The sequence below is a fragment of the Kogia breviceps genome, chromosome 7 (assembly GCF_026419965.1).
Source record: "Kogia breviceps isolate mKogBre1 chromosome 7, mKogBre1 haplotype 1, whole genome shotgun sequence".
Taxonomy (NCBI): domain Eukaryota; kingdom Metazoa; phylum Chordata; class Mammalia; order Artiodactyla; family Physeteridae; genus Kogia; species Kogia breviceps.
In genome coordinates this window covers 16,836,376-16,852,466 of record NC_081316.1, presented here as the reverse complement: position 1 = coordinate 16,852,466, position 16,091 = coordinate 16,836,376, and the positions used below count along the sequence as shown (strand labels likewise).

General features: G+C 41.7%; 1 protein-coding gene across 20 annotated transcripts in view; it reads right to left on the bottom strand.

Annotated features, from left to right (window-relative positions):
- Positions 1–11,140, bottom strand: part of TOP6BL (TOP6B like initiator of meiotic double strand breaks) — a 105,581-nt gene extending 94,441 nt beyond the window's left edge. For 4 of the 20 annotated variants that reach the window (XM_067037652.1, XM_067037658.1, XM_067037670.1 and 1 more), the window contains exons 1-4: positions 10,972–11,043; positions 9,992–10,135; positions 8,845–8,986; positions 2,737–2,790 (exon numbers count right to left, since the gene is read on the bottom strand). In XM_067037652.1, the coding sequence (XP_066893753.1) occupies positions 2,737–2,790; positions 8,845–8,986; positions 9,992–10,108 (313 nt within the window). In that variant the 5' untranslated portion in view covers positions 10,109–10,135; positions 10,972–11,043. Of the gene's footprint in view, positions 1–2,736; positions 2,791–8,844; positions 8,987–9,991; positions 10,136–10,553; positions 10,679–10,856; positions 10,870–10,971 lie in introns of those variants that run through there. The other 16 variants (XM_067037654.1, XM_067037656.1, XM_067037673.1 and 13 more) reach the window with 11 other exon arrangements.
- Positions 11,141–16,091: the final 4,951 nt, after the last annotated feature.

Here is a 16,091-nt window from a genome sequence, read left to right as displayed (position 1 = left end):
AGCCAACAAACTGAATTCAGAGGCATATTAATTTTGTACAGGTACGTAATTCTTTAGCACTGGGAAATCTGATGGTTAATGAATCAGCCACCAGAGACTTCCTGATGAAGTTAATTAAATAGTGTAAAGATTTGTGAATGGACCAATTTAAAGCAGTTTGCTAATAATGTTATAGGAATGCTAAATAAATAACAATAGTAATAAGGGCATAATTAATGGTACATAAGTCAGGAGCTAAGGAATTCAAATCTTAGTCTTGGACAGTTTCCTTTGTGAGCTTCACTGAGTCTTTTTTGTTACAAATTAGTAAGAATAAATAGCATTATTAAGCGGAAGTTAATATCATGAGCCCTAACAGCTAGAGAGAAAACAGGCTAAAGTTGGTTACTAAATGTGATTGACTATGAGCAAATGACTCAATTTTTATTGTGTATTTGATGTGCACTACTTCCTCTTTGTACAAAAAGTTAGCCACCTCCACTTCATCACAAGGATATGAAAATAGACTAAATAAATATACACAAAATTGCTTTGAGCTTTTAAAGTAACAAATTAAAACTAAGTCAACATGACACAAACTGTCTAAAGTTTGTATTAACACAATAAATAGGTGGTTATTCCATAAACTATACTCAATACCTTCTCCCTAGTATTAACAATGATAATAAAACCATTTCCTTGTACTTACATGGCTTTTCACTTTTTTCAAAGCACTTTCACAAATATTAGTCAAAGAAGCAGCACTATGTGTGATCTAACCACTCATTGTGCAGTTTTGGTTTAGGTTGCAGGAAATATTCCTATCTCCTCCCTAGAGTTAATAACATATTCCCTTTTATTTTTATGAATTTTTATTTCTTTCAAAGCACTTTCACACATTTAACTGGAGCAGTGGCATTAAGAATGCCTTTCCACTCTTTTCATCATCTCAATGGCATAATCCAAAAAGGAAGAGAACTAAAGATTGATAAATAGACTAGATGATTTTGAGGCAGTCAACTCATGATTCTTAAAGTTGAATTCAGATTTTCTAAAAGTCTTAGAATTGCAGCAAACTCTCCAGGACAGTAAGCTGATTCTCTCTTTCTTCCAGGCATAGGCTTTGGGAGGCAGTATAATTAGATGATTAAGATATCTTAAATATGGCACTAAAGGGAGAAACCAAATCTATCATGTTCACCACTGTAATCCCTCTGTGTCAAGCACAAAGCTCAGCACACAGTAAATGCTCAATAAATCATCATTTTAATTATTACTACAGGGAGAACATTCTACCCAAGCTCCCACAGAACATCTGTTATGGAGCTAAGAACAAAAATCTCTATTTTTTGTTGTATTACTTTTCCTCCACAATTACTGCTTTTAAATGTGTGCACACCAAGCAGAATCTAAACAAATTAGGACCACAGAGCAAAAAGCTGAGGTTTATTAAGAATTCAGTGTACAGACAGCTGGAAGGTAGATTCAGAGGGCCAAGACAATTTCATAGGTGAAAGGAAATACACCTGATGACCCTTAAATTAATAAGCAAGCACTTTTAAATCCCCATGCTTAAACTAAAAATTACTTCAAATAAGAAGTTTCAAAAGGTAGAATTGTTTCCTATATGTTTATGTCTTTAGTCTTTCATACTGTGAGTTGCAAAAAAATAGTTTCTTCTTTTCTTTGATAAGACCAAGATAAAGGTAGGTACTTTGGTTTATGCAGTAATTGAGTTGCTGGCAATTTGGCTATAAATTAAAATTTTAAATTGATTGTATTTTAAAAAGCATTAAGAAACCCTGCTATTTAAAAGTCCAATGGTAATACATTTCACAAACATTTACTTTATAACATTATACCCTTCTAATGTAGCTTTTTGATTGTTTCTATATTTAATATATAGCATATTTTCTTAAAGCAGTGACAAACATAAGTCAAAAAAACCCCACCACAGTTAATTAACTGTACTCCAATATAAAATAAAAAGTTAAAAAAAACCACCACAATCTATTTGTATTCCAGGTTTAGTTGGGGAAAGTTTCTTTTAAAAAATTGTTTTGTAAAATTTGTAAATTAACCACTCATTAGGAAAAGACAGACCCATTAGATAATATTTACAAGCCACACAACCATAAAAGATAAAAATGAAAGCACAATGGTTCTCAAATCATTTTGGTCACCTTAAAATAATGTATGTATGTCCTTTGGTTTTAGATTATTCTCAAATCAAAGGAAAGAAGAACTTCTAAAACTAAGGTCACTGAAAACTCCTAAACCATAAACCTTGGCATGTGGAAAACAGTATTAATACCAGTCCAAATCTTTTATAGTAAAAGCATTCTCCATATATTATTTTTCTTTGAGGTAGATGGGAACAAATACTTTACTAAAAATTGTATTTTACATCTGGGAAAATTCTGCCTGAGGTTGTATAGAGAGTATTCAGAGAAGCTACAGTGACCTAGCTATCTTGTCTTAGGTCTATACAATTTTCCTGTATCTGTACAATTTTATAGATCATCTTTCAGCAGGATTTTCAGATAAATTACGGGATAAACTGCTGCATGGAACATGCAAATATACTAAAAAAGTATTCATTGTTTATCTGAAATTCAAAGTTAAGTGAGTGTCCAGAATTTTTATTTGCTAAATCTGACAACTCTATCTTTCAGTATATGTTAAGTTTGTTTCAGAAAATACCAAATTTATTGACAGGAAGAGATTTAATCTTGTGGAAGTTGGGTAATTCTTTACCTTTTAGGAACTTCTTGAGGACCAAACCGCCAAAAATGCTTCCTGCAGAAGCAACTGTAAGAAACAGAATACAAAGAAGTATCATAAATAAAGCAATTCAATGGATTTCATCTAAAGAATCATATGGGAGCCTGAAATCACTGTTTATAGATACAGAACATTAATTAAAAGATGGTCACTACTAATGAATTCAGTAAAAATGGAGGCACCAAAGTATTATGAGGCTACAACTGTTCAGGGGCAGAATAACTTCTTAGAGATGAGAACCAAATAGCAACTCTTTTTACCTATATTAAACACCAGGGCTGACTCTTTGGATATTACTATTCCTGATAGAAAAGGATCATAGGAAGACCACAGACTGTTGCTAGTAACCAGAGTATATCATGCCAATAACTCATATTCCAGTATGAGATTCAATTAAAATTTTTGGCCTTTCTTTTAACCAATTTACTCTTTAGTAAATTTACTCTTTACCAGACTATCAAGTAAGAATTATCTGTACCTAGAGTTCTAAATCTGAACATTCGGGCACTTAGAGCAATAATTCTTCAGGGAAAGAGGGTAAGGGAGGAAGCAGGCACCTAAGAGGGGGGGAAAGATCAGCATCACCTGGAGGCTTTTTTCCCAACTAGAACATGCCTCCCCCAGAGGGATGCGACCCCATAGTTAAGAATCTAAGAATCACTGCCACCAGAACCAATGGAAATGTGTCTTTCCCTCAAGAAATATATATTCTTTAGGCAGGGAAAAAAGGTTGAGAACCACTGATCTAGGTGAGAGGCAATACCATTCTCTAAAAGTGTGCTGTCCAACACAGTAGCTACTAGCTACATGAGGCTATTTAAATCTAACTAAATTAAATCAAATGAGATTCTCCATTCCTCAGTCATACTAGCCACATTTCAAGTGTTCAATAGCCAAGTGTGGCTAATGGCTACAGTATTGAACAGCATAAAGAACATTTCCATCATCACAAAAAGTTCTATCAGATAGCATTGCTCTAGATGTCCAGATTTTGAATGATTCTTGATAAATGATACATATTTCAAAAGGCTTGAGCCCAGGTAGCACAGAATATTTAACAAAAACCATCTTTTTTTTTTTTTAAACTTAGCATTCCTCACAGGTATACACTGATTCTGACCTAAAGGAGTGGGTGATTGGGATTGGGACAGGGATGGAAGGTAGTAGCAGGCCGACACCAGTGATTAGCGAGGAGCTAGAATATCAATAAGAAACAAACCACAAGCTGTATGCCTCACAGTGTGTCCATGATGTTTCTCAACTGCATATATCACTCTGTTCCCTCTAACAACCTTTCTTAGTTATAACAAGTATATCAACAATTGTTGAAAATGGGTCACTTTAGGTGAACGTGTGCAGGGAGAGCAATCATTCTGCCTGCTCCACACCCAACCCAGCCCCAAATTTTCAGCTATGCTTCTAATCTTTCTGTATTAAATAAAGTGCTACCCTTCAAATGCAAAGATGACAGAACACATATTTTTAAAGCAACAGCATTCCCCCAAATTCTCTTTATAGAACAGAAGATGATTTTTTTTTAAAGCTACGAGGTCAAATATGTTTGGGAGGGCTTCCCTGGTGGCGCAGTGGTTGAGAATCCGCCTGCCGATGCAGGGGACACAGGTTCGAGCCCCGGTCCGGGAAGATCCCACACGCCGCAGAGCGGCTGGGCCCGTGAGCCGTGGTCACTGAGCCTGCTCGTCCGGAGCCTGTGCTCCGCAACGGGGAGGCCACAACAGTGAGAGGCCCGCGTACCACACACACACACACACACACACACACACACAAAATATATATATATATATATATATATATATATATATATATATATATATATGTTTGGGAAATGCTATATACTACAGCCCATTTTTAAAGATTCACAGTCCGTGCTTGCATATTAAAGGTTCTGAGAAGATCTAAAGTAACAAAACTCATTTGATTTTAACCAGCATTCCTCAAGTTTAGATGACTGCATAACTCCTTTCTCATAATTTATATAAACATCCTGTAGCACACATTTTGGGAAACACTGCAGTAATAATATTTGTTAAAGCCTTCAACAATTACTGATAGGAAAAACTATTGGGTTGGCAAAAAATTTCCTTCAGTTTTTAAGTAAAAATAAAAGACATTTTCCATTTTTATCAAGAACTTTATTGAACAACGTATTCACCGTTTTGTTTCACTACCTTCTGCCACTTTTCAGGCAACTTTATAATTCCATCTTTCCAAAACTTTTTATCTTTTTGAGCAAAGAACTGGGCCAGGTGCCTTTCACAGTCTTCAAGGGAATTGAAATTCTTCCATTAAGAGAATTCTGTAAAGACCTAAATAAATGGAAATCCGAACTTGTAACGTCTGGTGAATACAACGGATGAATCAGAACGTCCCAGCCAAGCTGTACAGTTTTCACCTGGTCATCAAAGAAACATGCGGTCTTGCGTTATCCTGATGGAAGATTATGCATTTTCTGTTGACTAATTCTGGACGCTTTTCAGAGTGCTGCTTTCAGTTGGTCTAACTGGGAGCAGTACTTGTTGGAATTAATCGTTTGGTTTTCTGGAAGAAGCTCATGATAGAGGACTCCCTTCCAATCCCACCATATACACAACATCACCTTCTTTGTATGAAGACCAGCCTTTGGTGTGGTTGATGGTGGTTCATTTCGCTTGCCCCACGATCTCTTCCATTCCACATTATTGTACAGTACCCACTTTTCATCTCCTGTCACAATTTGCTTTAAAAATGGAACATAACATTCGTTACGTTTAAGTAGAGAATCACATGTGGAAATACGGTCAAGAAGGTTTTTTTCGCTTAACTTATGTGGAACCCAAACATCAATGCAATTAACATAACCAAGCTGGTGCAAATGATTTTTTTTTTTTGATTTTATTTATTTTTGGCTGCGTTGGGTCTTCGTTGCTGCGTGCGGGCTTATTGCAGTGGCTTCTCTTGTTGCAGAGCATGGGCTCTTTGCACGCAGGCTTCAGTAGTTGCGGCACATGGGCCTTAGAGTGCATCGGCTTAGTAGTTGCGGCTCGCGGGCTCTAGAACGCAGATTCAGTAGTTGTGTGTGGCGCACGAGCTTAGCTGCTCAGTGGCATGTGGGATCTTTCGGACCAGGGATCGAATCCATGTCCCCTGCATTGGCAGGCGGATTCTTAACCACTGCACCACCAGGGAAGTCCTCCAAATGATTTTCAACACTTGATTTGGATATTTTGAGTATGTCGGCTATCTCCCGTGCAGTATAATGTTGATTGTTCTCAATTAATGTCTCGATTTGATCCCTATCAACTTCAACAGGTCTGCCCAACCGTGGAGCATCGTCCAGTGAGAAATCTCCAGCAAGAAACTTTGCAAACCACTTTTGACACATTCAGTCACAGCACCTTCTCCACACACTGCACAAAATTTTTTTTTGCGTTTCAGTTGTGTTTTTAAAAGCATAATATGCTGAAAATGTTGCTTTTTTCTTCCATCTTCGATATTAAAATGGCAACACAAAAATTCACCAATTTTGATGTTTTTTTTAAAATGCACGCTGATATGACAGCTGTCACAATACAATCTAACAAAATTGTTCTGAATGAAGTTAAAGACAACACTACTAGAGCCATCTTACAGAAAAAAACAAACCTTTTGGCCAACCTAATATATAGTCATCTCTCAGCTTCTCACAGATGGATCATTCCAGAAACAAAATTTTCTGGTTTGTTGTGAGTTGTACTTTGTGCCTCTAAAAGAGATTTTGAAGGACTAAGGCCCATTACTTGTGAATATGACCTTATGCGGAAATAGGGTCTTCATAAATGTCATCAAGCTGTGAAGTCATACTGGGTTAGAGAGGCCCTAAATCCAATTGATGTCCTTATAAGAAGGCCATGTGAAGACACAAACACAAGGGAGGACACTACATGTAGACAGAGACAGAGATTGGAGCAATACATCTACAAGTCAAGAAACACCAAGGGCTTGCTGGCAACTACCAGAAGCTAGGAGAGAAATAAGGAATAGATTTCTCCCTCAGAGCCTCCAGAAGGAACCAACCCTGCTGAGATCTTGACTGCGGGTTTCTGGCCTTCATAACTGTGAGAGAATAAATTTACCACCCGGTTTGTGATACTTTGTTACAGCAGCCCCAGGTTTAGTTCCCAGCCCTAGCCCAGTGACACCAATCCACACTTTCAGGTAAAGATGACAGATTGAATATACACATCTACTTTTACTCCCTCCTGAAATCTCAATAAAATGGAAAAGGAGTATTTTTAAAGGAATAAACCCACAAAGATAGAGAATAAGAGAGAAAAATGATTATAATAAAATTATAGAAACAGAAAAGCAGAAGGACTAGTGCGAAAGGATTTTGGACTCAAGACCTGAAAAATTGAATTATAAGCCAAAAAAGGGAAAGGTGAAGAAACAACACCAATTATACAACAAAATCCCCAAAGACTCAAAAATGGCAGTATTAGGAACCTCTGGAAGTAGGAGTGGGAGCCAAAATAAGGAGAGTCGATGAAAAAATGAATTTAAGAAGTAGTCAGATCTTTAGATTCCCTTCTCCACGCAGCCTTCTAAGGACTGGCCCTCCTTAACCTTGGTGAGGGGTTGGGGAGAGGTTATTCTTTGAAAAGATAGAAGCATAGGTCTCTGAGCTGGGAACCAAAGCTGTACTAAAAACAAATGGATTGAGTGAACATAAACACTGAATGCTAAGATACACCCCCCCCACTCCCCACACCCCAATTCCTCAATCCCAGAATGCTGGCAATCTGGCTTTTTATCCACCTGGTGAAAGACTCTGAACATATGCATAGAAAAATCTAGAAGAATATATATTGAATGTTAATAATTAACTCAAGAGGTGAGATTACTGAAGAGTCTCATTTTCCATAATACACGTTTCTGTAATGTTATGTTTCATGACAAGCACGTATCGTCTTTCCTCCTGTCAAAAAAATAATAAAAATAATAAAGAGACAATAAGCAGAAGAGAAAGGCCCCTTATACTAAACGGGCTGAAGAGGCCCATTAGGCTCAAAATGTCTACGGAATTCAGTTTCTTGCCAAAAGCTATTGTGGCTCAAGTCCCTTTCTTTGAGTGAAATCAACCCTGCCACTTTGAGCACAGTTTACTGGATCAGAATCAATGCACAAGCTAAGAGAACCATATGCAGACCAATATCACCCTAGCCATGTAACTAACCACCTCTCTCACAAATGGTGGGAACTCTGTCCAATCAGAGTGGAGTTCATGCGGAGTAACAGCAAACCAAACTATCATACCCCTCTTGAGAATGTTTACTGCTAGGTAAACAAAGGGTAGACAGGTCATTCCAGTTCAGGTGAGAAAATGTCTTGTAGAGCCTAAAGTACTATCCAGTCTCAACTGGGACTCAGGGTGACTCCTCTAAGGCTGATGGGACAACTTCATTCCAAAGTAGTCTTCAATAAATCTACACACACACACACACACACACACACACACACACACACACACACACCCCAGTCAGACAAAAAAGTTATCACTTCACAAGTTCAAGAAAATTAATTGTGTCAGGGCCACTCAATGCATCAGCTTTCCAAGAGTACAGGCAAAAATGATGAAAGAGTAAGAGCCAAATGGAAGAGATATATATTTTCAAATTAAATGCAAGTTAGGATTATCAAAGTATGATCCATTCATCATTTAATTTTTTTTGTGGGGGGGGGCTCCTTTCCAACTACCAAAGGCTGGACATGAACAAAAGAGGATACAAAATTCAATGTAATATAATTTAGCTATAAAAAAGGAGGTTAAAACCAAGAGCAAGAGTTAGATTGTTTCTGAGCAATCTAAACTTAAACCAGTAAAATAAATAATACTTTGATAAGTCATCCTAGTCACCTTTCCTGTATGACAGATTTGTAAATCTATCACCAGATACTTATTTCATAATCACTTAAGTTTAATTATGGAACAACTCTGGAGTAATAACATAATAAAAGATGACTAATTGAAATTTTTAAATAAACTATAACATAAATCATGACAAAACAAAGATAGAAATCAGTATTTTTTCTTCCTCCACTTACTAGTTGTTACACAATGAAGAGTATTTGCCTGGTGCTTAGAATTTAATGCTTCTATGGAAATCACTAGCTCTCCTTCTAGCAATGCTCCCTTTGATATTCTTGCTGTTTCACACCTCCAGTGAATAATTAAATATTTCAGTATCTGAAAAGGGCACAATTTGAAGAAAACACAACCTTGTTTAAAAAATCACGGTAATAATAAATTTGTATGACAGTTAAATTAATAATTCTCATTTCCAAAAACTAATATTGTTGCTCGCAAAATGTCAGATTTACAATTGTAAAGAACAAAGCATTGTGTCTAAACAGAAGAAACAGCTAGGTGAGTGACATAAAAAAGGAGAAAGCGAAATTCATCACAATGTCCAAGACAGGAAATGGAGACAAAAAAATTGGTTTATTCAAAGGATAAGTTCATCTGGAAATAATAATTTGAAAAAATTAAGTGGGAGTTTGTTTTTCCTGTTTTATTTTTTTCTTCTCCCCAAATAAAAGCCAACATGAAGATTATGAATAAGAATGGCATCTGCTTGTGAATCACCTTTACCTTTCATTAAATCAACACTTCCGAGGGTCAGAATACTAGTTAAGAGCATGGGCTCCAGAAGCAGACGCCTGGGTTTGAATCCCTGATGAGCCAAACACTAGCATGTGACCTTGCACAAATTACTTAACTTCTCTGTACCTCAGCTTCCTCATTTATAAAAATGAGGACAAATCTACCACATACATCAGCTGCTGAATGTAAACAAAGCAATATGTGCAAAATGTTTAACACAGTGCCTGGTATATAGTAAATGCTTAATTTACTATAATTATATACTTAATTATTTCTAACAAATCTGTCTGCACACAATATTTTAAGTTTAACAGGTCCCCACGATATCTTGGTAAAACATTCAATCTTGATGAGACAATTTTAAAATAAAATATACTGTATTTAATTTCCATTACTATTTATGAAAGTAGACTCTCACTTCCACACTGAGGTACCAGAGCAAAAATTATTACCCCTTTTCTTTTTAAAGGCAGGGAGATCCCAGCATCAGAACTTGGGAACTACGATCCCAATTTGTACCAGTTTTTAAGAAAGGTTTCCAGGCATTTCTACAGTCTAACACTTTCCTTCACACATCTTCCGACTTACTGTGCTCCCTCTGTTTAGATTTTCCCGCAGTTTCTTTATCCATAATGAGAGAGCAGTTGGGAAGAGAACATCAGCCTGTGAGTCAGAAGCTCTGGGTTCTATGCTAGGTTCTGTCATCTGTAAAATCTAAACCTCCAACTCTCTCTGAAAACAAAGAAGGCAGGAAGACTGGAAGAACTCGAGGTGCCTTCAGGTCAACCCCTTGTGGCCTCTGGTCCTATTTCACCTGTCTAGTAGTTACGTACTAGAAGTTAATCTGTCTAATACGAGGCCAGTAGTTAAGAATTCAATCATGTAAGGCTGTAAAAACGCTGTCATGAATGAACAAAGGTGGCAAGTCGGGGCCAGGTGTTCAGTCTCACTCCCCCAGAGCATCTCTGGCGCGTGGTGTGGTCCGAGCTGGATGAGTGAGGCCTCCGAACCTCAGCCTCTCATCAGGCAGCTGCTCTGGGAACTGACCCAGGAATCCCCTCCACACCTCGGTTGACCCGCGGGCCGGATACGGCTTTCCCTCGCTCCCACTTTGCACCGGACGGCCCCGACTTCCCCCTAGGTCGCCCACCCCTGCTTTCTGCTCGCCCTCCCGGCACAGGCGGGTCCTCCTGGGCTGGCATCCGGGCTCGAACCTGGCCGTCCGCTGAGGTTTGGCAAACACTTGAGCTGCCTGAGCCTCGGTTTTCTCAGCGGTCAGGTGGGGGCGACACCAGCGCTCAGAGGATGACCATGCCACGCACTGACTAAATTCTCCTCACTGAGCACCCCGCGGGCTTTACTGCCCAGATGCTCCCACGCCCCACTTCTCCTCTGCTCCTCACAACCCCGCGAGGGACACGCTGCCTTTCACCGCATCCTATCATTCCCGAACCTTCCTTCTCCCCCTCAGGCAAAGCCAGACCCCTCTGCCCAAACTTCGCGGCCTCCTCACAAGGCCCGTCTCCTCAGAGTGTCCTCCTCCGCTTTCACTCCCTTCCCGGCATCACCTCGCAGACGGCCACGGCCGTCCCCTCCATTCCGTGCGGCGAACAGTAGCGACGCCCAATCGCTGGGCGCCCGCCAGGGATTCGACCTCCGCCCGCGCCCACGCCCACGCCCACGGCTGGCCGCGCAACGCCGTCCCTTCCTGCACGCGCGCGCGCGCGCCCCGCCCACCGGTTCGCCGCGCCTGCGCACTCAGCGCCGCCCCGCCCCGACCCCTGCGGCGAGCCGCCAGGACCTGCTAGGAGTGGTCCGGAGGGTGCCCGCGGTAGCGGACGTCAGTGGGCCGGCTGCTGGGCCGGCCGCGGTGTTGGGAAGAGCCTGCGGGTGGCAACCGAGGCTGTAGGCGAGCAAGAATGAGGACAGGCCACCACTCCTCCCTTCCTCCCGAAAGAACTTTCCCACGGTCCCCGCGCGAGGTGCAGCCCTCTCAGCTCTTTGCCTCCGCCGGGAGAGGGGCTGCCGGTGCCGGAAGCGAGATCCCCAAACCGGTGATTGACCTCCAAACAGTCTCACCTCCTGGGGGGACTGCCCCAGGTGCCCCAGGCCAACCTCTGGTTTCCCATCCTTGGCAAGTTAAAAAAGAGTTAAATTTGAATTTCAGATTTTAAAAAATAATTTTTAAAAAACACAATTTTTTAGTCATACGTGTATCCCATGCAATATTTGGGATATATGTATACTAAAAAAAAAAAAATCGTTCTTCTGAAATTCAAGACTGGACGTCTTGCATTTTATCTGGCAACCTGTCCCAAGCAGATCCCCAGCTTAATCCCAGGGTGCCCAGCCAGCCCCTAGGCAGGATCAGGAAGGGAACAAGCCCCCCACGTTTGTGCACTAAATATGCCAACGACAGGACCTGGATTTCTTAGGCTCCAGCTGACAGAAGCTCCGGGATTTTCCAGGAGCATTCCCAACTGATCGGGAAGGTAGTCCTCCAGACTCGTAAGAGGGGCTTGAGCCCAAACTGATGATTTGGCAGTTGGTTCCTCAGGCATCCAAAAGAAAACTGGTGAGAGAGAGTCCTGCCTGGCAAAGCATTGCCCAAGAAGGGTGGTGCAGGGTGTTGGCTGCTTTCCTTCAAGGAAAATTCTTCCACCCCAGCTCCAGAAAGCCAGGACTGGGCAGAACAGGCAGGGGAGCTGGCAGAGTGCCTGTCCAGCACACAACCTTGGTGCTACTCCAGAGGACATGACTGTTGAGACCTGAATCATAGAGCCTTGTCCATCTTTGCTCAGCACTGTTGACCACCCTCCCCATCTCTGTTGCTCAATAGGTAGATCTATTGCAGAAAAGTGGCTTTTATTTATGGAAAATTCATCATAATGCCATCTCAGACTTGATATGAGAGCTGACTTTTGGGGAATCGTTGGAGCCTTCCTCTCCCTTTCACTCTCTTCTCTCTCGGGTGTCCCTTTTAGGAAGGGGAGTTGCCAAGGGGAAGAGAGCTAAGGTTGAATGACTACCTGTTGTAGGATACCACTGGCTCTTTACATCAATTTTTTTTACCCTCACAAGTATCTAGTGAGATAATTGTTATCTTCACCATTTGATGGGTGAGAAACCAAGATGCTCTTTAAAATGTTTCCCAAGGGCTTCCCTGGAGGCGCAGTGGTTGAGAATCCGCCTGCCGATGCAGGGGACACGGGTTCGTGCCCCGGTCTGGGAAGATCCCACATGCCGCGGAGCGGCTGGGCCCGTGAGCCATGGCCGCTGAGCCTGCGCGTCCGGAGCCTGTGCTCCGCAACGGGAGAGGCCACAGCAGTGAGAGGCCCGCGTACCGAAAAAATATATATATATTTCCCATGGAGCGTGTTGGCTCAGCAGAAAATGCCCCACCTTGAGAATGACACTGGGAAGGAACATCTGCCAATGTAGAAGTACTTCAAGTGAGTTGGTCATCCTGCTTCCATCCCTTGGCCTTGGAGTGAGCATCAGGGATGAACATGCAGTGGAATACCCAATACCATCCTAGAGGCAGGGGAGGCCTAACAGAGGTGGCTAGGGACACAGCCAGATGTAGGCAGAAGTGAGGAAGAGAGGCTGTGATCTGAGGGCCTGCCGTCAGGATTGCCACCACATAAACCATTGTAGTCAGCAAAGTTTGATGCAGGCTTGCCAGGTGGGCACCTACTCTGTGCTAAGTGGTCTTCACCTTTCCTTTATCTTAAGTAATCCTCCCAGTCTTGTAAGGGAAGTGTTATTATCATTGTTTTGTTAATGATGAGAATGAGCTTCCAAGAAGAGATTGTATGACACTGAGTTTGTAAATGGCAGAGCCAGAATCTGAAATAAAAATCTCTTAACCACCCTTTCCTTCTCCCACGTGGATATGACCTGCCTAACTGCTCGTCTCAAGAGTTCTGTAGTACAGGGACATTAACATTACCATGAGAAGCCAACCCCTCCGTGCAAAAGCTAAGACAGTGAACTCAGGTACCCTCATCTCCTTACAAACTAAGGCTTGAATGAGCCACAGTTCCCACCCTTCTTTCACCCATCGGTGTGTGCCCCCATCCTGTTTGAGATCTAGTAACTAACATACTATTGGACTGACTCCATATTATTAAAACTGTTTTTACTTAGACCCCATTCTCAGAGCAGTGGAGTGTTAGAGCCAGAAGGGATTGTAGTAGAGGTTATCAGTGATCCCCAATAGATGAAAAAATTTGAGGCCCAAAGAAATGAAATGACCTGTGTGAGGTTAAGGTCACCTTAGTCAACCAGGTCAACCGAGGAGCCTTTGGATGCTGCTTTGGACATCTTCAGCCCTGGAGTTCAGGGTCATACTACCAGTGTCTTCAGAGGGCCAGTTCTCCCCTGTCCTTAGACTTAGTGGCATATTGACTTTGTTTGCATTCCTCCACCTACCTCAGGATTTGGATTACTGTTGCTTGCCCACTTTGGGACATGCTGTTTATTCTGAGAAGAAATGCCCTGTCTGGCCAAAAGAGCCCAGGATTGACTCTGACCCAAACCCAAGGGTTTGAGCAGAGCCAGAACATCCTAGGGAATGCTACCAGGTGAACAGTGACATTTTAGGAACTGTTGAGCTGTCTTTCCCTTTTGAATGTGCCCTCTCTGTGTATATCATTCCTGGATACTTCTTAGGAGCTACCTTGTTCTCAGGCTCCCCTACAGCATTCAAAGGCCCTGAAGAGATGACCCTAGGCACTTATGTGGAAAATATCCCCGAGGTCCCCCTTATCAGGCTGTTGCAAAATTAAGTCCACTTGAGTAGTTTTTTTCCCCCTGGGAATCTGTTGAGAGCCTGCTTCTCATATAGGCAATAGGAAAGGGTTAACTGCCTCTCTCTGGTCCTGAGCCAAGTCTGTGCCCCACCAGTTCCCATAACCGGGTTTCCTGAAGTGGAGCAAGTCCCAGGTGCCTCTCCACTAATCACATCCCTGGAAATGGGGCCAGGAAGCTCAGATTAGCTCATCCCTTCACCTTCTTGAGGCCTTCTCCACCTGGAGCACAGAATCTGGGGCAGCTTCATGACTCACCTCCCTCTGCTTCCCTATCAGGGGTCAGAAAGGGATATTCTCGCAGAGGAATATTAGATTATGGGGGGCACTAGAGGCTATAGTGGTGCTGACTTTTGTGCCAATTCTTGCACTACAGCAAAGGAAAGATTCTCCCCCCAAGACGATATCACTGTTTGTATAACTAGAGTATTTCTTCTTCACCCCCGTTCCCTATGTTTTCTTCCTCTCCTTCTTAGAATGACTGACTGTGATACTGGGTAGCTTCCTGTTTTTCCTGGCTGACGATCACCCTTTGCACAGAATCTCTGATTTCTCATCTACTAGTAGCAGGTTCTGGGGCCAGCCCAGGATAGCATTCCTTTCCTGTTAGTGTCTGGTTTCTCCTCTTTCTAGATAACCCATAAAATCTATATCACAAAGTGGTTCTGCTCTCCGTAATTGGCTTTTTACTTTCTCTCTAGGCAGAGCTGGCTTTGTCCTGCCAGCTGGTGTCCACCAGAAGGGAAGTATTCTTTGTAGCACAGAAGACTCAGGAATGGAAACAGCAGTGTGATCCGGTCACATATGGCCAAGTAAACCAATTGATTCAAAGGCCAGATGATCAACTTTACTTGAAAGACAAGTAGGCTAACTGGGACAAAGAATCTTCTTCTAGGTGCTCCGTTAAAGAGGACGCTGGTTCCACATGTTCAGTCTTGGTTCACTTGTTGTATGATTACAGTACTCTGAAGTGTTTTTCCAAGAATGCTGGTGTACGAAGTCTTTAAAGCTAGTAATATGGAAGCTTGGTTGAGCTTATCTTTCACTGGTCTCCAAAGCTGACTTGATTTTCACCCATTCTAGCTTTAAGGCCGCTTCTATCTTCTGTTTCCCCAATTTTCATTCTCACCAGCTGAGAAAAGGCTGTGGGATCAAAAGTCTAAAAGGGTCAGGATGTCTTCATTCTTTTCCCATTTTACTAGTCACTTTAGGTGTTATGTTCTAGTTTTCCGCAACTGAAATAGGAAAATTCTCCCAGGAATATGGTTAAAATAACATCTGTGAAACAATTGGAGAGTTTCAGAATCTTTAAATTAGAAGAAATCTTAGAATTCATTTAATCGAGTACTTCCCAACCAGAGGAGCAATATTTTTTCCAATTCATTCCCTTTATTTCCACCCCTCCTCCTGAATAGCCTCTCTCTACCTCCTTCCTCAACCTATTCCTGGTATCCAAGGCAGAGAATTGATTTAGTGTGTATATTTTGTGTATTTAGGATTGGGAAATACCTCCCTGATCTCATGCAAGAGTCATTCCAACTGTCCTGACAAGTTGACACCTAGCTTTTACTTGAATTGTTGAATTTACTTGAGTTGATGAATTTACTTGAATTGTTGGGAAAGATGCCACCTCAGAGGCAATCCATTCCAGTTTTGGACAGCAGTGGTTTGGTAGAGTTTTCCATTATATTGAACTGAAATCTCCCCTGCTATATCTTCCGCCCATTGGTCCCAGCTCTGCCCTTTGAAACCACAGAGAATTCATCTAATCCTTTTATAAAGGGTAGAGGGGAATACCCGGGATTGTTATTGTTAACTTGTCACAGTGGCTCAGATCTGGCCTGAATGATTGTATTACAGATGTCCTTTGCTTTACA